Source organism: Sturnira hondurensis, unplaced genomic scaffold, assembly GCF_014824575.4.
Source record: "Sturnira hondurensis isolate 20B ecotype Veracruz unplaced genomic scaffold, ASM1482457v3 Scaffold0013537, whole genome shotgun sequence".
Taxonomy (NCBI): domain Eukaryota; kingdom Metazoa; phylum Chordata; class Mammalia; order Chiroptera; family Phyllostomidae; genus Sturnira; species Sturnira hondurensis.
In genome coordinates, this window is record NW_028086168.1 from 2830281 (window position 1) to 2853763 (window position 23483).

At 40.4% G+C, this 23483-nt stretch overlaps 1 protein-coding gene across 2 annotated transcripts; it reads left to right on the forward strand.

Annotated features, from left to right (window-relative positions):
* Positions 1–1780: 1780 nt before the first annotated feature.
* Positions 1781–10790, forward strand: TM4SF1 (transmembrane 4 L six family member 1). 2 transcript variants are annotated; one of them, XM_037061842.1, is made up of 5 exons: positions 1781–2101; positions 3534–3623; positions 3714–3859; positions 6516–6719; positions 10688–10790. In XM_037061842.1, exons 1-5 carry the CDS (start codon positions 1925–1927, stop codon positions 10773–10775), a joined length of 705 nt encoding a protein of 234 aa, XP_036917737.1. In that variant the 5' UTR covers positions 1781–1924; the 3' UTR covers positions 10776–10790. The 2 variants fall into 2 exon arrangements, with proteins under 2 accessions (XP_036917737.1, XP_036917739.1); XM_037061844.1 differs by lacking the exon at positions 10688–10790 and adding an exon at positions 8588–9452 and having other exon boundaries at positions 1790–2101; positions 6516–6696.
* The last annotated feature ends 12693 nt before the right edge of the window (positions 10791–23483 follow it).

Consider the following 23483-nt stretch of genomic DNA (forward strand, 5'->3'; position numbering starts at 1 on the left):
GAATCAGAAACAGAGTCCCAGGAATGGGACTGGACCAATCCACACAGCAGGAAGACGGCAGACAGGGGCTGTCTCTTTGGACTTTCTCTTTTCAAGCCTCCCCTTCTCTTCTCCCTCCCCTGCTGACAGTAAGGGTAGTGTAGAAAAGCAGGAAGGGGGTTAAGCACCTGGGGGCTAAATCATCAAAGGATCTGGCTTCAGGTGGGCCAGATAAGTAGAGTGGAGAGTTAGAATGAGGATGCCTGAACAAAGGTCCCAGTCACTCACCTGTACTGCCACCCCAGGACCTGACACCTGTGGAATCCTGCCTCCTGCAGGACTTCCAGCTAGGACAGAGGGCATCTGTTCCCTGTTGTTAGATGCACGGTGGTGATGGAGTAGTACCCTTGTGCAGATCTGCCTCGCTACACCTGAGCAGGTAGGTGGTGCCCGGTTTACCTGCCCGGTTTGCCCACCTGCACCCAGTTTCCATTCGTCTGTGTCCTCCAGCCAGTGTAGATCATGACATTACCCCTGCAAGCATGTTCAGGTCACACTTCCTCTTGGGTCCTCCTCCTAGTCTGGACTCCATGTCACTCAGCCCAGCTGGCTCCTCACATTTAGTATGTGTTCTGCCCTCTAATTTAGTAACAAATTCTTCAGACTCGGGCCCCAGGTTCTGGATTCACCAACCCTGTTCCCTTTACTTTTCTGAGCTAAAAACTTACCGTGTTGGCCTCTGGCATCTCTTCTGTCCTTGCTATTCTGCCCTGGTGACAAGGAACTTACATCCTTGGCCCCAGTGGGCCACCCAGCAGGCTGGTGCAACCTGCTACTCAAGAGCTGAAGAGATTCAGAGTCTGACTCCTCCCGCCAGATAACCACATCAGAAAGCTGGTTGGACACCCTTTCTCTGCTTTTACATGTGAGACTGTGACACCCTGTCTCGCAGTCTGGCTGAGGAGGCCACAGTTCACTCTGCCTTCTCATCAATGACTGTGACTCTCCCAGTCATTCCAGGTTCTCTCAGCCTTGTGTCCCCACTCAGCTTGCCAAGTCCTTTTCCATTCCTTTCCTTCTTTTCTTCCTCTTCTTTCTGCCCTTCCTCCATACTCTAGACCTTCATGGGCCCTCCTTGGTATCGCTTTGCCTGACAGCCATACTGAGTAAAAAGTTGCCTGACCTCTTCGTGTTGACTGATGCCATCTTTATTTGGTGTGGGATTTGTTTTGGAGGCAGCTGTCCAAGAAGGCTGGACAGTCGCCCCAGCGTGCAGAGCATGCTGTGGGCAGAAGAAAGAAGGCTGCTCTGTAATTTTCCCAGCAGCTTCCTCAGATCTGTGGGTGATGGCTTGGACACCTTGCCATTAACAGACAAGGAAACTCAGAGCTCAGGAGACTGGCCCGGGGTCTCGAGTTACATCAGTGCAGAGGTGGAAGTGCACCCAGAGCTCTCAGACTGAAAGCTGTCCAGACAGCTGCGTGGAGCAGGATCACAGCCCACTGTGTTTTAAAGCCTCAAGCAGGGTAGTCACGGTGTGAACACTTATACTTGACAGTTTCTGCTAAATGGTAACAGACTTTTCTGTTGACTCTTTATCCTGAAAGAAGTTGCAGAGTTAATCCTTGTTGAGGATTAATCATTTTCTCTCTTGCCTACGACTGTTTCTCACGTCCTGCCCTTGGTTTCACTTCTCCCGGGATTTCATTTGAAGGGCGGGACATTCCTCCCCCAACCCCTACTGGAGCCTGCAGTCAGGACCAATGAAAACAAAGTATCTCATCCACCCAGTGACTAAGAACTCAGAGTATTTAAGAGGTTGTGGGAATGGGCTGAAAATTAGCTTTTGCCTTCTGTGCCGACAGACACACTCTCTTTTGATTTGGAGCATCACTGAGCTGCCGGGTGAAGGGGAAAGAAAGAAATCCCCAGACTCCCTGATACCATGTGCTACGGCAAATGCGCACGATGCATAGGATGTTCTCTGGTGGGGCTCGCGGTTCTCTGCATTGTAGCTAACATTTTGCTTTACTTTCCCAATGGGGAAATAAAGTATGCCTCTGAAAACCACCTCAGCAAGTTTGTATGGTACTTCTCTGGCATCATAGGAGGGGGCTTGCTGGTAAGTCGTTTAAAATTATTACAACCTTAAAAATTCTCTCCTGTTAAATACGATGCTTTCTTGTATTTTCATGGGAAGTTTTCTCTACTGCAAAATTCCAAATCCAGTGATTTTTGTTGAATCTTCTTTTGAAAGCAGATTATGCAAAAGTAGAGATAAGTATAGTGTACTAGTTTTATCTGATGTTTTTTAAAATCCTCTTTCGACTAAAAGAACTACTTCTTTGCGAAACTCTCTTACGTTACAACTAGAAACAGATAGTAGCTTTTAAATCAGATTTGAGTGACAAGTTTGTAGTCCTAAAGCCGGCAGTCATGGAACATTTTTGTTCTGGGGAGCTGGGAGAAGTAGGGCTGGTTTTATGTCTAAATTAACAGAATTGGATATCTAAAATCCCTGCTGTTTGTTCCCAGGCATCTGTGACAGGAAAAAAATTATGAATTGTGAGTGCATAGCTATTTAGAAAGATTTATAAATTTTCTCCTTTATGTAATCCTGGGGTGTGGTGTCTAGGAAAAACCCTACAGTGCACAGCAGGTCTGTGTGTGTCTGAAGCTAAGTAGTGGAATGTGTTGTTTTTTCCAAGGTTTATTTTTAATTGAAGTGAGAGGAATTTGTCTGCCAATTTCAGAGCTGAAAATATTAGCTTTAACCACAGCATGGAAAGAATGTGTACAAACTTGAGTTTGCTACTTTAAAATGTTGGGATTGAGAATTTTTTTAAAAGTTTCATGGAATTGCTAGCACTGGACAAGATAGTTTCCTTAGTCAAATAAATGGTGTTAAAACATTTAAACTTTGATCCAGTAATTATGGTTTGATAAATCTGCTTTGAATTTAAACATTACTATCATGTTAATGCAGTCATTTGTCCTTAATATTGCACTTGTTAAAGTTTCTTTTGATCTCAGGGTTTTTCATATTTACTTTATTTTAAAAGCTTTATCATAGAGCTACAAGCATACAATCCAGTCTGGAAAAAAGCAGCACACTTTTATTATACCATGCTTTCACTGATCCATTTTCACACAAAAAATTTTCAGTTATCCTTTTAAAGATTGTGGGTATCTTCAATGTTTTACAATGCAAAACAGATTTAAAGGCAAAGTTTGATAGTTCCAAACAACATTTGCAGCTGGGACCATGTCAGGAGCTCTGGTGGAACAACCACCTTCAAAAGTTATTATTTTAGTCTTCCCAAACCACACCCTCACCCTAAACAATGATTTGACACATTACATGAAAACAAGAAGATACTACATTACAGAGTTTTTTTCCTCTTCACCATTTCACATTATTTGAGATACTTGATCAATTTAACCCAAGCCAGTCAACAATGCCAGAAACAAATATGTTTCACCAAAGACCCTTAACCTGACCCTTATGAGCTTGGGAAAAGATGATGACTCCGATTTGCATTTTTTCTCACCAGATATTCCTGCCAGCATTTGTCTTCATTGGGCTGGAACATGAAGACTGCTGTGGCTGTTGGGGCAGTGAAAACTGTGGCAAGAGATGCGCGGTAGGTTCTTCTGCTCTGGTGGTGAGAATGGTTTCCACATCCTTGCTGGAACACTCTGTGGCTCACTCTCGGTGTTTTTGCTCCCCTTAGATGCTGTCTTCTGTGCTGGCAGCTCTCATCGGAATCATAGGCTCTGGCTACTGTGTCATCGTGGCATCCCTGGGCTTAGTAGCAGGACCAGTGTGTCTCAATTCCAACCACCAATGGAACTATACCTTTTTGGACACTGAAGGACAGTGAGTAATCGTTCCTTAACAGACCACACATCCTTACCCTCCACATGTGTGTATTGGCAAACTCATCACACAAAAAAGGCATCATTCATGCATTCATCCATCCACTCAGCCAGGTTTGCTGGCACTGACTCAGGCATGGGTTAGGGTGCTGAGGATTGATGCTCAGTCCCTGACCTGAAGAAGCTCTAAGACTTTTTAATGAATACACTGATTCAGTCTTCATGATAACCCTACAAGGTGACTGTCACTATTGCTCTCATTTTAAAGATGAGGAAACACAGACACAGAGAGATGAAGTAATTACCCCAAGTCACATTGCTAGGACATGCAGTCAGGATTTGAACCCAAGCAGTCTTGCTGTAGAGTTTCTGTTTATGTATGGTATGTACACTATTTCAAGACATTTGACTGATTTTATTAAATAATATTATGGAATCCTTACATGGATGGAACCTAGGTGAATTTAACCAAAACCTAAGGAAATCATAGTAACCCCCAACACACACACACTCACATATAACGTAATAACTATAAGTTGCACCCTTACCTAAAGTGATCAGGCTGTATAAGACAGGTCTTGTGCACAATTTTAACATCAGGATAATTTAAGATGTCCCATTGTTTTATGTTGACATTTCTTCTCTGTTACTGACAAAAGAACAGAAACAGCTGATAGAAACTGACATATATTATAACAAATGAATGGCATCTTTTTGAATTTTGCAAGGTTTAGAATGCTGGCAGGAATATCTGGTGAGAGAACAGAGTAAAAATAACATGAATAATGAATTTTAATTGCTTTCATATTATGAGGACTGTCCGCCATGAATTGTATTGCATAGAGTGAGGTCATAAGGTCAAGTAGGGAATTAGGCAAACCTAGGTTTGATCCCAGCTCTGCATTTAGTGTCTAAGTTGGCAGGAAAAGGTGAACTGAGTTGTCTGCATTTCAGCTTCTTCATCTGTAAACTAAAACCACTGGCAGTTATCAATGAAATACCATGGGTGAACTATGCCACAGAGCGGACACACTGTGAGCACTGCCACCATGAGCTGTTAATATCATCTCCTAGCTTACATTGACTACAGCCCAACCTTAGCCTTTGAAGGAAAATTAGCACTTATGGGAGTATAAAATTTTAGTGTTCAAAAATTGTGAATTTTTTTATGCTCAGTGCTTACTGAACGTACTAGTAGAAATAGGTTACTCATGCATGTACAGACATACGAAACTACTGCACAAACCCATCTCTAAAAAATAAAGTTATGACTAACATGGCTGGAAGGCAAGGAGAGGTGAGAGCTATCACTAAAGTTTTTTTATGGCTGTTTGATTCCACTCCCTCCCATGATTCACTTCAGCTCCTACAGGAAATCTTCTACTTCACCATCTCCAGTAATTGAAATAAGGGGAATAACTAATGGTCACAAGCCAATGATTGGTTGCCCAATGGCCAAGTGGGCCCAGAGAATTTTTTTACATTGTGTTCTGAAATTACAGAACACAATGTAAAACAGGTTTTTGTTCCAGTGACATGCAAAAAGGCAGGGCCAGAAAAACATACTTTTTTTGTAATAAACAAATGGAATTTCCGATTGCCTCAATGAACCATTCCAAAGTTAGGTCTCTAATTCCCAGCCCCTTTATCTTGCTATAGTAGGAAGAAGTGATAAGGAAAGAATCATACCGGACCTTTTTTGTGGAATTGGGTCAATCCTAGATTTCCCCACAAGATTAAATCTTTGTTCACTAAGTATTAAAATACTCTATGATGTAGCAAAGATCAAAATTCAAGGAAAGGAATGAGAGAATTTTTCAGAATGTGTGAATATCCAGTTATTTGGACAATCTCTTAAGATATACATATTCATTCAGATTTGACCTTAACATTATTTCCTAACATTTCTCATAGTGACTTTGGATTGTTATGTAACATTCAATGACTTTAAAAACGTGTTGAGAACCTACTATGTGTCTAGAGCACAGGTGGCAAACCCAAGGCCCTCAGGCCGAATCCGGCCTCCACTTTGTTTTATCCGGCCTGGCACCTGGTTTCTACTTGGCAGCAGTGCCGAGCTCTTGCCTAACTCTTAAGGAGCACCTACATGTACACAGTCCTAAAATTACATTTGGCCCTTTGAAGGCCTCCATGAGGCTGACGTGGCTTCTGGTGAAAATGTTTTACACTCCTGGTCTAGAGGTTGGATATGCAATAATAAAAAGTCTAGTTTCTACCTTCGTGAAGCTCAGACTTATGGAAAAGCTACATAAGTAGGTTTCCCCTGGCCTACCTTGGGTGACTTTCCTCTGTGGCTCTTTCACACATGGTTTATTGGATTAGTGTATTTGTTGCACTGAGGTTGCCTGCTATCTGTTCTCTTAAACTGTGTTTCTCCAGGACAGAGCCCATGTTGTGTTCACTATTGTATCCCCAGCCCTGGCTCAATGTCTCACTCACACTATACTCAATATTTATCACTGCAACAAAATCTGGGCGAAATTGTCATTTTGTGGAATGACATGGATTGAAAGAATTTGAGATAGGCCATTGAATTCATTCATTCATTTTTTTCTCTAAAAATAACACAAAAAGTAGCTTTTGAGACATCTCCTTAGATGTGGTTATGTGTCAGAAGTTTTCATTTTTATCCACAGATACCTTCTAGATAAAGCCACGTGGTCCCAGTGCATTGAACCCCAGAATGCTGTGGAATGGAATCTCTCTTTGTTTTCTATTCTCTTGACACTTGGTGGAATTGAATTCATCTTGTGTCTCGTCCAAGTAATAAACGGAATGCTTGGAGGCATATGTGGCTACTGCTGTACTCACCATCAGGTAAGAACCTGTGTGAAAAGGTTGTAGCATGTCCCCCCTATATTCAGTTACCATATGTACCATTGTTTTCACCATAGAGAAAAAGGCAAAGTCAAATATTGTTCATCCTGTCTGCATTTATTCCTATATTGTCTTTGTGGCAAAGCATTTACAGCATTCAGTTTTGCTCTTAATAATAAGTTTCCTCGAATGTCACAGTCACTGAGTTACCTTGGTTCTTCGTAGTTGGCTGTGTGAATTCAGGAAAATGCCACCCATGGATAAAGTGCCCCCTTCAGGAGCTAACCCACTGCCCCTTCTACCCCTTACCCCTTCTGCCCCTTACTACCTCTTCTCTGGCTGCAGACGCAAAGAAATGTCCTCTCTTGCTTCTCTCATGTTCCCAACTGATTTTGACAAATAATAGCCAACATTCATTGCACCAGGCATTGTGCTAACCCCATATTTCAGAAGAGACTGTGACTCAGAGGTTAAGCAATATGTCTAAAATCACCTAGTCAGGCAGGAAGTCACAGGCTTCAAACCCTGGGTCATTTTATGTCACAGCACCTGCTCCTCACCTGTATGCAGTACTCACTGTTCTGTTGTGTGTTTTTTTATAATTCCTTCCTAATAAGGAGTCACAAAAAGCCCAAACAGCTAAGCATAGAAAATCACTAGTAGCCTTTCCATAGCCTTTCACTGTGAAAGAAAACCAGGAAGCACTTGTTTCCTGGCGATATGATTTTGGAGAGAAATATGTATTTGTTAGTAGTGGGAAAAACCCTTATTTCTATAACCCCCTCAGAAATCATATATTATTGAATTGATGGAAGTTCCGCGGTGGTCCAGTTTTGGGGGGGGGTTGTTTTATGTCTTATTCTGTAAAACAGGATTAGGTAAGCAGAAATTTATTTAGTTGATATTTTCCTAACCATTTAATTTTCTGGTTCAAGGTCTCATAACTTTTAAAATAAGACAAAACCCAATGAACACTAAAAGCCCATTGTTACCATAAAAAAACTTTGCTGTAAATGAAAGGAAACTTTCTATAATTTTAAATTAAAATGAAAATCTAGTTTTCCTTTTCAGGCAAATACAGCAAGGTTAATCATTTCTTTGGGAGCTCTCCAAATTCCCAAGAAAACAAAAGAGTGGGAAACCTTTAACATGGAGTTGTTTCCTGGCAACAGGGTTTGGGAGAGGCAGGGAATAATCCTCTCAGGATGACTACAGTTTAACCTAGTTTTAGCTTTGAGCTTCATCTAAGGCAAGTTTAAATTTGGCAAGGCCCCGCTGGACTTCAGCTCTCATACATTTTGGGGACAGGCATAATATGTCAATGACCCAAGTTACTGTAGTGGTTTAGCAGAGTGACACTCTCTCCTGGGAGGGAGCAAATAGTCCCACTGGGTTTCCCATCTGAATCACAGTAGGCTTCTTTCCAAACACTGCACAGCAGATCTGGTTACCTTTGTTACAAGACAAAAGTGACTTTCAAAGGGCAGGGTTTTCAGCGTAGATGAGTCAAGTTTGTAACTTGGTAGCATTTAACTGGAAAGGTTACCCACACTGAGCCCACTCCCGTGTGCAAGTCCCAGGGCATTATCTCTGAAATCCCCAAGATTAAAAACCTGCCCCAAACTCGCTCAAAGCCAGCTCAGCATTGGTGCACTAGTTTCCATGGCCCCTTTCTGCAGCTTTTGCACAGAGAGGACAACGGGTCTGTCTGGTTTGTTTAGGAAACATTTGGGGAGCATTGTCTAAGCTCTCAGTATTGTTGCCCAAAGATCTGCTGAGGCCGAGATCAGTCTGCTTTATGTTTGCGTAAAACGGGAGTTTAAGAGACTGAAATGACAACATTGTTTATTTAGCCAGATCGTAACATTATGCATATTTCATTTTTTTACAGCAATATGACTGTTAAAAGAACCACTCCGAGACAGAACCACAATCTTCATTTCACTGTAATTTATATATTTTACTTGTATTAATTTGTAAAACTTTGTATTAGTGTATCATATTTCTTATACTCTACTTTTAAAAGTGTACGTAGAGACTGGCATATTCATGTTGATGTCAGTATTTACACGTAGCAAACAAACATTTTTTTAAGGAATGAGAAAATAAAATGTGCACTGGAGGTAATTTACAGATTGAGTGACTGACTGTCCTCAGCATATCTGACATAACTTTGCCTTGAAGTAATATTTTTGAGAAACATTACAAAGATAAATATCACATCCCAGTTATTGTTGAATATGTGTGCTAATGTTTATTCAATGAAAGATTTTTAGTTGCTTTTTTTAAGAGCGTGGAGAAGAAAGTCCAACAACTTGAAAAGATGCTTTTTCACTGCCTATATGGTGTTTCCCATTCGTTTACTTGCAGACCTCTAACATAGGCCTCTTTGAACTGTCTTGGTTTCTGGGAGAGATAGCCCCTCGCCGAGTGGGAGGACTGACTGATGATACTCCAAGCCAACTGAACAAGTCAAAACGTGCAATGCTGCTAGTTGCTGCAAGCATGATCAGATCCTAAATTTTCCTAATATGTGAAAAGCTTTTTGTTCTTCAGTGACAAGTACTGAGGGTCGTAAATTTAAGAAGAGAAAGGCCTGGATAATTAGATGGGAAGAAGTATGGGAAAAGGAATACAGCAGTTGATCAGCATCATAAGAAAATGGGGGGAGAGGGAGATGGGGTAGGAGGACCACAAGGAAATAACCAAAAATTGCTTGAATAAATACAACCAAATAAAGTATTCTCTACCATTTTTTTCTTATTTACTTTCATTGTCCTTTGTTTAAAATTTCTCCTTTTTCTTACCCCCTTTCCTCCCCCTCAGTGTGCAGGTTGTGAAATCCTTATAGTCAGGGCCTTTGTTTCCTGGATCCTTTATCCCACTTTCTCTCCCTCCTCTCCTACCTTCTTCTGGTATCCAGGCATTGCCATTGCTACGCTCTCTCTTGTGGTCTTGGCCCCAGTTAGGTGACTTTCCTTTCTGTGAGGTGCTGCAGGCCTCAGGCTCCTGAAGGGAAGGAGTACCAGACATTTTTCTCTCAAAATTTTATGTCCGTTGTATAGAGTTAGTCTCTTTCAAGTGACAGGATCCCCTGATCTATTTATTCGGAATTGTCTTCAGAAATCTTCTGATTTCAATATTGTCTGATGATGTAGCAAAGCTGTAATGACCACTGAAACAAGAAGGTATCTTAAGACTGACAAGTGAAGCAGAGTAGAACGTAACAGAATTTATAACAGGGTAATTTACTTATAGGAAATTAAGTTTGAGTCAGAGCAGAACAGATGACACAACAATTCTGCACAGATTATTCTCTGCTGCAGATTCTGGTAACTATGCTTTTTAAAATAGTATAACAGGTGCTAGTAATTGACATACAGGGGGACAAAGAAAGCGGTAGTGGGGTGGGGGCCATGCCTCCCAGCAGTCTGGCAATAAGTTAATTTTTGTAATTGATACCATCACCAGTGTGATATTTATCTCTCATTTTCATGCCTTCCTAACAAAAATATTTATGACTACATTGTAAGGTACACAGATGATCATCAACTAGAAATCTTTGATATGCTTGCCAAAAACAGTGAGTGAGTCTGGTCAGAGGTCACAGCATGAAACAAAAAATGAAATGAGCCCTGGCCAGATGGCTCACTTGGTTGGAGCACTGTCCCTTACACCAAAAGATTGCAGGTCTGATTCCCAGTCAGGGCACATACCTAGGCTGCCCAGTTCGATTGTCGGCATAAGAGAAGCACAAGAGAAGCAACTGATTGGTGGTTCTCTCTCACATCGATGCCTCTCTCTTTCTCCATTTCTCTCTTTCTAAAATCAATAAACATATACTTGGGTGGGGATTTTAAAAAAACAAAATGATTATCCAGGGCACAGAGATGGAATGGGTTTTGTTCACATCTACGTCTACACAGGTGTTTATTTGCCTAGGCCGCGGACAACAGTGAAAAAAGAAGCTTCGCTGACTGTTAGACAGCAGGGCTCCTGCTGCCTGCGAGGCCCCCAGCCGTGGTTTCCCGACTGCAGGGCTCTGTCGTTTTCATTCCTTTGTCCCTCTGGCAGTCTGATGGAGCCTGCAGACTGCTTTGGAGGGTACTGTTTAAAGGTGAATACAAGAAAGTACGTAAGATTACAAAGTAAATCAATGTACTGAAATATTTCATCAAGCTATTTTTGAAAATTATAATCCAGTTATCTTGAGGGCCAGCTCCATCCCATCAATGTCTGTAGGAAGGGAAACAGTGATCACATGTGATCTAGCAGTGGCCTAATGAGCGGGACTACGAACACTATACTTCTAAAACACAATTCCAATTGAAATGAAATTTTGAGATATCTGCAAGAATGTTAATGTGATATGAAAATAATATGTAATTTTGTATTATTGATCAAAGCATGATCAGTATTGCTGCTGCCATTCTGAATTGCTGCATGCAACCATACTAAAGGAAACACTAAATGTTCATTACAGGTTAATAAAAATAATGACCTTTTTTTTTCCCCCCATGTAAGCTTATACTTTTTCTCAAAGGAGTCTATCCATGGGCCTCTTGGGAGTTCTTAGAGCCAGTTAAGAACCTATGCAATAGAGGATCCAAAGAAGAGGCATAATGATCCAGGATAATTGTCTTATTTCCCTAAAAGGAAATGGCAATAATAATTATTAACCATGTCAGTTACAGCACTTAGCTTCTACACATAGTGTTACTGAAATCCCTCAACAGCCCTAGATGCTTCTTGTCTCCATTTTGTAGTCAAAGCTCAGAGAGGCTAAGAAATCTGTCTGAGGCCATGTCTTTTGCAACTGATAAAACTATGATTCCAACCCAGGTCTAACTGAAAACCCAGGCTTTTCAGTTCCTCTCATTGGTGCCTCCACCTCTGCCGCCCCGCCCAGGTGCTGGACTGTTACCTCCTCCAGTACGCACTCAGCCTCCCCTTCTGCCTAAGGGGACTTTGACGAGCCCCTGGCACTCCGTCACCCCTACCCCAGAGCCCCAGTTTGAGTGATTCACTTTTCCCTGTAAATTCTTTGGTAATAGACACTGCCATGGCCCAGAGGAAATAGCTTACCCATGTTAAAGGCTATCTTAGTTTTTTTTTTATACTTATGGCTTACACTCTGAATGTGTAATATTCTAAACCCCTCAATTTGGCTGGAAATTCCCTCAGGGATGGTAAAACAGCTTATTATCACCTGGCAGCATAAAACTAATAACAATGCTGTAGAATCTGAATCACTTGAATAGTCCCCATGGCCTCGAGGTTAGATACTCCCATCTAAGGGTCATAAGGAATAGTAACCAAATTTACCATGGTGACAAAATTTACAAATAACTGCCTGCATAAAGGAAATCTCTTGAACTGAAATCTAAGAAAATTGATGGGGTATTGCCTTCATCACAATTTGTTTCTTAGATGTGTATGGGAATACTTTGATTTCGTTCCCTCTGGTGCTTACCCTCTGTAGGAACAGGTATGGAATTTGATGCAACTTTTTAGCGAAACAATAATCTATAAAGTCTGCAGATCTTTTAACATAATATATTTTATTTTTAGATATTCTTTTAAAGAGAATCATCAAGGATACTGAGTTTCCAGGAATAATTTTGGGAGTATTGTTTATACCAAGAAAAATGACAAGAACCTTAAAGTCCAACAAAGAACTAGTTTGATAAAATGTTGTCAGCACAATAGAATTCTATCTATATTTAATATGTATAAACTAAAACATAATTTTAATCAGATTCTGGGTGATTTCAGTCTTGGTTTGCTTATCTGTACTTGTTAAAGTTTCTATAATAAACACATTACTTTTGGAAAGAATATAAAAATTACAAAAGAAAGATTTAGTTCTAAAATCATTCAGGGAGCAGTCCACAGTCTTTAAAGAAAGTATCCCAAATGTATGAGAAACCATTGGTTTTATTGGCAAACAGAGGATTCATTCTACAGTCAAGAGTGAAGCGTAATTGAGCCAGTGATTAGGTGGAGGGTGGGCCCGGTGGGGCGGGAAGTAACCACAGGCTAAAAGCATTATTATGAGGAGGTCATTATTCCCACTCTGTGTTGGGAAATGTAAGCTCATGGTATCTACTTCGTTTAGCTATTAAATAAGATTTTTTAAAATATCAACTACCTCATCTGTTTTTCTTTTTAAAAATGAAAGTAACAAAATTCCTTTAAAAGCATTGGCCTTTTACCAAGGCTTTTTGTACCTGAATTTTTCTCATTTTACACTTCTGAAATGAAGGGAGGGTTAACACCAGCATGGGTTTATGGGACTTGGCCCAGCCTGGTATGTGAAGGTGATCCAACGTGTTTTAACAAGTACGGAAACTGAGTCACCCACCCTAGGCTAGCACACATTGTTCCTTCTTCCCTTTTAACATGAAATATCTGCGTGTGTGTGTGTGTGTGTGTTTGTGTGTGTGAATGTAGATACGTATTTTAATTACTGCAGTTAAAGAAGACTGTTAAGCCTTTCTGGAGGTGAATTTCATGTTAGCTCCTGCAATCAATTAATTCTCACTCTCTCTCTCACACACACACACACATGCACACTTTTTCCAACTATACAGCAATTATAAAGAACAAACTAGTACTACATGAGACAATTTGGGTGAAGCTTATAAACAATGAGAATGGAAACCACCTGCACTGTCCCTTCCCACAATTTTGACAGAATTCTAAGTGTAATCTCAACTAATGTAGCTAAAGCCTTAAAAGAGAGAAAGGGGTGGTGAACCTTCTTCTGAAACATTTCACACACTGTTCTTTTTAAATAGGAGCAATACTATAATAGTTCCCCAAGAGGGGCAGTGTCAAGGGTTCTAGATGCAGAAGTCCCATCCTGCCAGTGGAAAGAAGACTCTAGGTCAAGTATGCCACTTACTAATTTGCACCACACCCTTCTCTGTCACATGGGTACAAATATCACTGATTCATGTGCAGGACACACGTGCAAGAGCTGCTCTCATCTCAGATGAAGACGATGCCTAGAAGGGTCTGAAAATAAAACCAAGGTAGCCAAGTTGGGATCTCTCCAAATACCTAACTCTATATTGTTTAAGGCAAGCCCTTGATCAAAGCAAGGTTCTGAAACTACAGTCAGCTCTTTTCTTTTAAAGATGTTATTTATTTATTTTTAGAGAGAGAGGAAGGGAAAGAGAAAGAGTGGAAGAGAAACATCAATGTGTGGTTGCCTCTCACGTGCCCCCTACTGGGAACCAGCCCACCACCCAGCCATGTGCCCTGACTAGGAATCGAACCAGTGACCCTTTGGTTCACAGGCCAGTGCTCAATCCATTGAACCACACCAGCCAGGGCTACAGTCAGCTCTTCTGATAATCTCTGACACCCATTAAATTTTTAGAAAACTTTTGTTTAAATCACTGTTTACCTCAATAACATGTGCACAAATATATACAGCTCAGTCAATTTTACATGTTTATACCCATGTAACCATCACCTAGATCAAGATACGGGACATTTCTAGCACCTAGAAAACTCTCATCCTCTCCCATCAATGTGCACCTCACCACTATACACACCCTGGGTAAATTTGGTTCTACTTTCTATCACCATGGGTTGGTTTCGCCTATTCTTGAATTTTATATAAATTGGTTCATAAAGCATATTCTTTTTTGTGTCTGTTTTCCCTCACTAAACATTTCTCAATAAACCTTATTCTGGCTCCCAAAATATCACCAGAACAATCTGTTCACAAGAGAAAGCTGTGTATTGCTTACTGTCATCAAGGAGGATGCCACCTCGAAAGAGCTGTGGTAGTATGTGGCAGGGGCAGGAACGAGTTGGATTTGAGCTCTTGATTCTGGTTTAAAGTGTGTCTTTCAATGTGAGAGCTTGAATAGGATTGGCGAAGATTATGGTATCGTTTCTCATTGGTGGAAATATCAAGGCAGGGATTTGGTGGAGAGAGGTTCAAAGACTCTTGAGATATGAACTGTTCATGTTCTCTATTGAAGCGATGATGGGTCTTTTAGGAGCTTCCTATAATGAACAGTAAAGTTATTTGCCTAGAAAAAAGTGTTCTGGAATAGCAAAGCTTTGTTCATGAAGATTATGGAAAAACAAAAGTGTGATAATGAGGACAGAAAGCTGTGGGGCAGTTTATGGTGTCGGTCTTCAGTGTCCAAGCTGTACGTGTCTTCTGTTTGCCAAAATACTGCACTCAGTTTCCGTGCAGTATTTTTGAGATTCATGTGTGCTATCTCATGTAATCATAGTTTGATCTTTTCTTTGCTGTATAGTATTCTGTTGTTAAAATTTACTACTTTATTTACCCATTATTTTATTAGCGGATATCTTGAATTCCAGTTTTTGCATCTTAGCACATATATGCTGTAATGCTGTGATCACTCTTGTAGGCTTTCTCTCTCTTTTTTTTTTGGTTCTGTTTTTTTTCTGTGGTGTATATAAGAACTGGCTGGTATTGGTTTGTTTGTTTTTGCCTTGCTCACAAATCAAACTGCCAACAGAGATTCTTCTTTTTGTGCTTTAGTCAGTATCCCAGGGTGCTCAGAGTTTCCCCCTTGGCCTCTACTCTGACCCAAAAGGCTTGACTCATTTCTTCCAGTCCTAAAGACCATTAATTACTTACTGGTTTAGTATTTCTGGATTGCCCATTGCGTGTCCTGCACTGCATGAGGTGCTTAGGACACAGCCATGAACCAGATTTTTCAAGCTCCACAAGCATCGTCCTTGACTATGTTGCTCAGTATGACATCTCCAGTTTCTAGAACAGTGTCTGGCATGCAAGAGCTGCTTAGTGATTAGAGGTCGATGAACTATTGCTGTGGCCAGATTTGGTCTGCTGCTTGTTTCTGTAGATTAAATTCTATAGAACACATCCGTTCTTATCGTTGACATATTGTCTATGGTTGCTTTCCTGCTGCCATGGAAGAACTGTGTAGTTTTGATAATGAGCGTGTGTCCTACAAGGCCTTGAATACTTATTTTCTGGCCCTTTACAGAAAGTTTTATAATCTTTTGTCTAACTAGCCACTTGTCTAGTTAATAATTGATACTTCTATTGCAGCAGAAGAGGAGAATGGGTATTTGTATTATTTTTTTAATTATTATAAAAATTTTCGTGTATTTTTCAGAATTAGGTAGAAAAATAAATGAACCTAATTGGCCTACTATCCAGATAGAGATAGGGATACTCAGGGATATGTTAGTTTCCTAGGGAGCCTTGACGAGACACCACAAACTCGGGAGCCGAGAACAACAGAAACTTACTGCCTCCCAGTTTTGGAGACCAGAAATCTGGTATCAGGATGTCAGCAGGGCCATGAAGTGCCGGGAAAGATCTCTTCCAGGCCTGTCTCCTGCCTCCTGACTGCCTCAGGCATTCTCTGGCCTGGTAAAGACCACCTTCTCCCTGTGTCTCCTCACATTGGCTTATTTCTCTGAGTATCTGTCTCTGTGCCCAAATTTCCCCTTTTTACAAGAATACCGAGTCATAATACATTAGGTCCCAGCCTAATGACCTCATTTTAACTCGATTATCTCTATAAAGACTGTTGCCAAATGAGATCATATTCTGAGGCACTGGGTACCAGTTTTCAGCACATCCTTTTTTGAGGGGACACAATTCAACCCATGCAGCAGAAGAGATGGTGTCTCTGTCTGAGACTTATCAGCATGTTCTAAACTAAACAGATGCTCAGTGAAATGCCTCTGTAAAAGTTTGGAAAATAATACACACAATACAAATCTTCATGAAGATTAACCACCTACATTAACATTCCATAAATGTTATTCCATAACATTCCAATAACATTTCCATTCTGAGAAATGTTGTTGTAAAAACCTGTTTAACTCAAAATTTCCCAAATTATCTAAACTGTTAGACCCTGGGGGTGCCCCTATGGAAAGAAAGTGATCATCAGCAGATAAGAAGAAAAGCACAGAGCGGGAAACATGGTAAACTCATTAAGTGACAATAGAGGATAAATGTCAGAAGGATCCTTCAATGACAACCAGAAATTTAGGATGAGAGAAAGTTCTCAATATAATTAGCTGCTGCCTGTTTAATGGACAGGAACTCAGATATGCTTTGTCCATATTTTCTGCTCTCAGATAGATGTCCAGGGTTACCACCTTTGTGAGCCTCGCTTCAGTTCTCTAGGGGACAGTATATGCCCTTCAAGCAGTCCAGCTCCCTAGGTTTGGGGGGTGGGTCCTGATTCCCAATGTCAAAATTTTAAGAAAAAAATTTATTGTAGTTCTTAGTCCCTAAGTGGGAGAGTTCTCTGAGTGGGAGAGACAACAGAATTTCAGAGATAATTAATTGAGTAGTTACTCAATTATAAGACATTTCATCACTCCATAATTTAGTGTCATGCCAATTCTCCCACAACTCCATTTCTGAGTCCCAATGTGTTTATTATGTGAGTATGAGCAGTAATATATGTAAACTAAAAACCCTTGCCAAGTCTGAGAAGCAATTTTCATCCTCATTTGCCTTTATATATTCTTGTACACAAATGATGAGGTATGGATGACAAGGACATAAAGTGGGTGTAGGACCTGCAAAGCTTGAGGTTGGAAAGAGATAGAAGCAAAATGACATATTAGTAACCAGTCTCTACAAAGACAAGTTGGTTGATTTAGCTTTAGCATCCTTACCTTAGCTAGAGGTTCAGGATGCTCTGTGAGTCAAGTAATCTGTGAGTGATTGTGTGTTTCTTTGGCCCAGGGAAGCATCACACTAAAGGTAATAGCGAGTCTCATCTTATATTATGACAAAAGTATTCATGTCCACATTGTCAGGGCTCCCTATGTAGGGGAAGACATTAGGGTCTGATGGTTTGTGGAGCTGTGCCAGATGGGAGAATGAAGTTGGAGTTAGAGAGAAAGAATGAGGAGGGCCTCAGAGGCTCCCTTGACCCTTCCTGAGTACGCTTTACAGGGCTCTACACATTATACTCCCAATCAGCTCTGCTTCTGAAGGTAAAGCAAACTAAACAGTTTCCATATACCAGAACTAGGTGTTTCTCTCCATTTGCCTTTTTGAAGATTCCTTTTTTTTTCCTCTCTCTCCTTTGGAAGTTATTTCCCCTTAATGACACAGAGAATTAAATGACTACTGGACTATCATTTGCTAAGTACATTTGAGTAACTAAAGAAGGATTGAAATTTGAATGAAAGAACCATAAAAAAGGCTTTGGGTTTCATTCAAGAACCCTGCATTTGGGTTATGGTTGTTGATCTTGGATAAGTCAGTCTTTCTCTCTGAGATTTAATTTCCTAACCTGTAAAGTAGGGATAATAATAAGTCTAACTACCTACCATGACTAGGATGATTAAATTAAATTCTATGTCAAAAACTCATTGTAAAGTATAAAGTTTTGTGTCAAATATATTATTTTGTCCTTGAATAAAAATATTGGAACAGTAGTTTTATTATATTATTACTCTCATCAGTTCTTGCCTCATCTTCTTCCTCACCCAAGTCATGACCTCTGGGATTCATCTGCAACATAACATATAAAGAACTCACATACTTTCTTCTCCCTTTCAATCTTTAGGACAGGGATTCTTAACCCTATCTGCATGTTGGAATCACTTGGTAACTAGACCAATATCCTTCATGAACATAGATGCAAAAATCCTCAAAAATATATTAGCAAATCAATCCAACAGTGTATGAAAAGTACAATACATCACAGCCAAATGGAATTTATGCCATGTATGGGAGGTGAATTTAACATTTAAAAGTAAAGTAATCCATCACATCAGCAGACTAAACAAAACAATGTCACATAGTCATAATAACAAGAAATGGACAAAATCCAACACCCATTCATGCTAACAAAAAAATACTTTCCTCAAACCAAGACAGAAGTTTCTCAACTTGATAAAGAGCATTTACAAAAAATCTACAGCTAAAATTATACTTTATGGTGAATAACTAAAAGCTTTTCTGCTAAGAGCAAGAAAAAAGAAAGTATTTTTCTCTAACCACTCCTTTTCAATATCATACTGGAGGTACTAATACAATAAACAACCAAAAATGATATAAATGTATACAGATTGGAAAGGAAATATAAAATGTCTTTGTTCTGGTGATTTTTGGAGGGAAGGGGGGTTTAAAGGAGAATAAATGGTGACAGAAAACAATGTAATAAAGATGATACAAAAGAAAAAAATGCTTTGTTCAAAGATGACATGATTGTAAAAGTCCAAAAGAATCAATAAAAATCTTCCAGAACTAATAAGCAATTATAGTAAGTTTGCGATAAACAAAGTTGATGTACAAACGTCAATTGCTGCTTTGGGCCAGGCAGAGGGTGGGGCCGGCACTCGTGGTTCCACTTAGGCTCCTGACCGCGTTGGCTCCGTGAGTGGGTGGAAAAGAGCTGGTGCTTCTGGGAGGGGATCGCACCTGCCCCCTCTGAGTCCCAGAGCACTGCTGAACCAGGTTACAAAATATCCTTGAGACCTATAGGCTACGTATACTACCAGAATGACCTATGGTTTTTCATTCCCTGGAGATGCAACATTGTACATTAGAAACATAAATATGATGCTTACCTTTCTCTGACCAAAGTTTATTTGGGCATTCTTTAGTGTCAAAGAGAGGTGTACGGCCTGGAGCTACTCTTTGTGCAGACACTCTCTTGTGTAGGATCATGACCATCCTAGTAGAAAGAAGGATGAAGGACAAGTGACCAACAGACCCATGGCATAAAGGAGTGCACACTGTTCTGGACGGTCTGGTTCCTCAGCATCCTCTGGGGCTCTGATGGTGAAACCCAGCTTCAGGGTTGGCAAGAAGACAGGGTATGGGAACTTCGTAGAGCTCAGATTGGGTAAGAACTTGGTTGCATCAGTGGCTGCCACTAACATCTACAGCAGCTATAATAAGCTGTGGTGTGTTTCAAGACAAGTAGTTTCTAATTTATGGGAGATTTTCTTAAGAGGCACCTGTTATAAGAACTAAAGAATTTGTGAATGGGATAGTCATTTTAAGTTATAATTGTTATGCAAGGTTCATCTCTATGTATATAGGCTTTTAAATTTTCCACCAGTTCTGATATTTTTCGAAGTAGCAAAATCTGCATGCAGATACCAATAAAATGAAAATTCTGATTTAGTTGACCAGAAAAAAGTCAATTGCTTTCCTATAATACCAGCAATGAACAGGAGGAATTTAAAATTAAAAATACAATGCCAGTTATATTAGTACCTATAAAATGAAAGATTTAGGCATAAATCCAACAAAATATATAGAAGATTTATATATGAAAACCTATGAAATGCTAATGAAAGAAATCAAAGAAAAACTAAATAGAGAAATATTTCATGTTCATGGATAGAAAGACTCAATAGTATCAAGATGTTAATTCTTCCCAAATTGATTGAATTGAATCCAATCCAAATCAAAATCATAACAAGTTATTCATTTTGTGGCTAGCCAACAGATTCTATAGTTTATAGGAAGAGCAAAAGACCCAGAATAGCCAATATGATATTGAAAAGAAAGAACAAAGTTGGAAAACTAATGTTACTTGACTTCAAGACCTATTATAAAGCTATAATAAACAAGACAGTGGGTATTGGTAAACAAATAGACCAATAGATCAGTAGAACAAAATAGAGAGCCCAGAAATAAAACCATATAAATATAGTCAACTTATCTCTGACAAAGGAGCAAAAGCAACAAATGTTGATGGGAAAAGTAGATGTACACAAGCAAAAAAAAAAAAATCCTAGCTAGACTTTAGACTATAGACTTTACACCCCTTACAAAAATTAACTCAAAATGCATCACAGACCTTATCTAAAATGCCTAACTAAAACTCCTAGAAGAAAACATAGGAGAAAACCTAGATGGCCTTGGCTATGGCAGTGACTTTTTAGATAAAACACCAAAGGCAACATCTAAGAAAGAAATCATTGATAATCTAGATTTTATTAAAATTTAAAACTTCTTGTGAAAGGCCATGAAGGTAATGAGAAGACAAGTAACAGACGGGATGAAAATACTTTCGAAAGACACATCTGATAAAGGACTCATCCGAAATATATGAAGAACTCAAATCCCAACAATAGAAAAATAACCTGATTTTAAAATGAGCAAAAGACCTGCCCAGTTACCTCACCAAAGAAGATATACAGATGGCAAAAGCAAGGGAAAAGATGCTCAACATCAGTTGTCATTAAGGAACTGCACATTAAAAGGAGATACTGTTACAGAAAAATGAAGCGACCAGACACCGAGGGTTCAGGAGCACGATCTTTATTTACATGCACGGGCCCAGAGGAGAGTGATCTCCAGATTCTGAGCCCCGAACAAAGGGTTCTTGGGGTTTATATAGCCTGCAGGGTCTTCCTGTCTATGTGTCAAGCGAGTTACAGAAGCAGAATGCGGAAGTTATGTCTATTTCCTTATTTGGGGATATCTGAGGTGCTGTGGCTCTCTTTGGCTGCACGGCAGAAGCAGGTTACAGAAGAGGAATGTGGAAGTTAGACTCTCCTACGGGGCACACTTAGGCTAGCGGAAAGGGGGCTTTTCTCTATCATTCCCCCCTGTGGGTGCTTAGACAGTGCTTTCGTCAGTCTTAGCATCCAATAATGGGACTCTCTGCTCTTGTTGTTGCTGGAGCATGAGAATGCAGCTAGTGGTCTTCTGTACTAGTGCTCGTTCTAACTGGCTGACTACTGTTCTGATGGCCTAGGGTCCTATGGTAATGACTAGGATGAGGATGATCAGGGGTCCTAGGACGGGGACTAGGAAGGAGAGAAGAGTGTCCTGCCACCAGGAGGATGCTCCCGTCCCGGCCCTGGGCCATAGTCTGTCTTTAAGTTCATTTATGCATTGTAAGTTTTTTTTTCAACTAACCCACTTTCATTAACAAAATAGCAACACTCTTCTCTTAGGAATGTACAGGTTCCCCCTGTTCTTGGACTCAGAGCATTAATGAGGTTTCTTTCCTCATCATTTTTCTCCTCCTGTGATTAACTATTAGGAGGGGTTCTGAGATTCCTTTCTCCTTCTGGAATCATATAAAGGACAGTGGACGAAGGTCTCATCTTCTTATAACTGCTTCAGGCTGGACATGGACGTCATCCTACCTACCCTTGGGTCAGGGGTACCCTGAAAGAGGAGGAGGGGGGTGCAGCATGGAGGGAGTCCTTCCTGCAAGGAGAAGGACCTTACAGGGTCCTGGTCAGTTGGCTGTCACCAGGAAGTCGCAGGTTTGGTGTCCAAAGGCTGGCATTACTGGACCGTTGGCCTCCTGGTCAGGTCATATTCTGGAGGTGACAGATTAGGCAAGAAATTGGAAGCACAATTAAATTATAACTATTAAATGACAAAGGCAGGGACTTCTTTGGTGACATCACAAACCTGGTTTCAACTCTTAAATGAAAATAAGACAGTTTTAAGACAGTTAGCTGAGCCATTCTGATATCCAATACTGAGCATAGTGATTTTCCTTGAACTATAATTTTTATCTCTAAGATCACTCTTACTGTTATTACAGGGACCACTTTGGGTCCCACTTTTGATTTTGACTGTTCATTTGCATAAACATATCAAGAGCAGCCTGGATCACTTATGATCCTTAAGTCCGCTTTGCTGGAACTCACACAGGGAACCTGCAGATTGACTTCTCAGTCTGCACAGAAGACTGAGCCACACAGAAGCAGAGCCACACATCCGCCATCTGGCTTCGCCTGTACCAGTCATTTCACTCAAATCCTTGAGCCTCCATTGTGCCTATAGGTTCCTTTTAGCCATCTTTCAGGAAGGCAACCTTCGTTCCTTCCCTGGAAAGACTGGCACGAACAGCACAACTAACCAAAGTACCAGGTTTTTCTCCTGGGCTTTTGCTAGCTTCGCAAGTCGATCCCAGTTCCTCTGAGCTCTCTGGTAACGACCGGAACCCATACATGCCTCCTTCAGGTGTGACATTCCAGTCAAAGTCCTGGTTAACAAAACCACTATTAATGACTGGTCTTATTGGTTTTATGCAAAGAGACCTTACGTTATCATTCATTCCTTTGGAATGCCAAATTCTGGAGGGATTAGGTAGGGAGAAAAACACAAAGCTTGAAGGAAAATCGTTCTTTTTCAAATGCTTATCAAGATGCATCTCTATGCCTTATGCCTTCTATTACTACTACCACATAATTTCTTTCCAAAACTTTCACATTTCCATTTATTTTTATAACTTCCCACAGACTTTCTGCAATATTCATAAACCTTCTATAGCCTTTTTACCTATCCAGATTTATCCACAATTCTCTTTTAATCCCTGTTCCTTTCCCATACTGGGAAGGACTGTACTTAAACTCAGTATCTGGCAGCTAAAAGTCCCTAGATCCACAGGGACATTTTTCACCTTTCTGAAGCTTAGATCTTGCAAACACCCTATAAATCAGATGGTCAGCCTTGGACCTCAGTTCATGACCTTCAAAACCAGAGCCATTCCTATCAGAACCAGTTACACAGAGAACCTGACTGCTGCAGGGTCCACACAGCAGCAGCACACAGCTAAGCAGGTTTACAGAAGCAAGAAAGCAGGGCTACTGACAGGGTAATGTTCTTTTGTTCTTACTTCTTAGTTACTTAGTTGTTTACCCCTCCTTATCTTAGTGGCTCAGCAAACGGACTGAGTCCCTCTGACTTGTCTAGGCTTGTCTAAATAGGTCCCCTGCTACATCTCCCCCCTTTATCTATTCTGAGGATGGGAGGAGGTCTCCTAAAGACTTTGGGGGCATTCCTAATTCTAAGTAGT

Coding starts and splice junctions, on each gene's coding strand:
- TM4SF1 (XM_037061842.1), top strand. CDS start 1,925: ATGTGCTACGGCAAATGCGCACGATGCATAGGATGTTCTCTGGTGGGG. Junction 3,624..3,713: donor ACTGTGGCAAGAGATGCGCG/GTAGGTTCTTCT, acceptor TGCTCCCCTTAG/ATGCTGTCTTCTGTGCTGGC. Junction 6,720..10,687: donor AGAACCTGTGTGAAAAGGTT/GTAGCATGTCCC, acceptor GTTAGACAGCAG/GGCTCCTGCTGCCTGCGAGG.